The following is a 367-nucleotide window of genomic DNA, read 5'->3' as shown; positions in this document are numbered from 1 at the left end:
GCCCGGTGGAGGGCCTGGTTGCACCCCCTCCTTGGCCCTCACCTTGCACCAGGAGGCTCATCCTCTTCCTCCCCGGAACCGAGAGCTTCCCCTGAGCCCAGGCATCTCCCAGCACCGTCAGGCGCCGCCCAATGTCGTCGCACACTTGTTTCTGGAGGCAGAGATGAGCTGCGGGTGAGGCTGTGCACCCCGTGCAATGTGGGGCAGAGGTGGTGGGAGGGGGTCTCACCTGCACGGTCGGGCGGCAGGCGGCCAGTGCCTCCCGCAGTGGGGCCAACACGCTGTCTGCGGGCACGCTGCACTCCTCGGGGCCTGCTGCTGTGCTCGGCTTCCCGCCCTCTGCCCGGGGGGAGCTGATGGGGCCCAG

At 69.8% G+C, this 367-nt stretch overlaps 1 protein-coding gene across 1 annotated transcript in view; it reads right to left on the bottom strand.

Annotated features, from left to right (window-relative positions):
* SRA1 (steroid receptor RNA activator 1) overlaps positions 1-296 on the bottom strand; it is a gene marked incomplete at its 5' end in the record, with an annotated part of 525 nt that extends 229 nt beyond the window's left edge. The window contains 2 exons of the mRNA XM_010010797.1: positions 25-151; positions 230-296. Coding sequence (XP_010009099.1) covers positions 25-151; positions 230-296 — 194 coding nt within the window. The remainder of the gene's footprint in view (positions 1-24; positions 152-229) is intronic.
* Positions 297-367: the final 71 nt, after the last annotated feature.

Source organism: Nestor notabilis, unplaced genomic scaffold (assembly GCF_000696875.1).
Source record: "Nestor notabilis isolate BGI_N333 unplaced genomic scaffold, ASM69687v1 scaffold13803, whole genome shotgun sequence".
Taxonomy (NCBI): domain Eukaryota; kingdom Metazoa; phylum Chordata; class Aves; order Psittaciformes; family Psittacidae; genus Nestor; species Nestor notabilis.
This window is presented reverse-complemented; position numbering and strand designations above follow the sequence as displayed.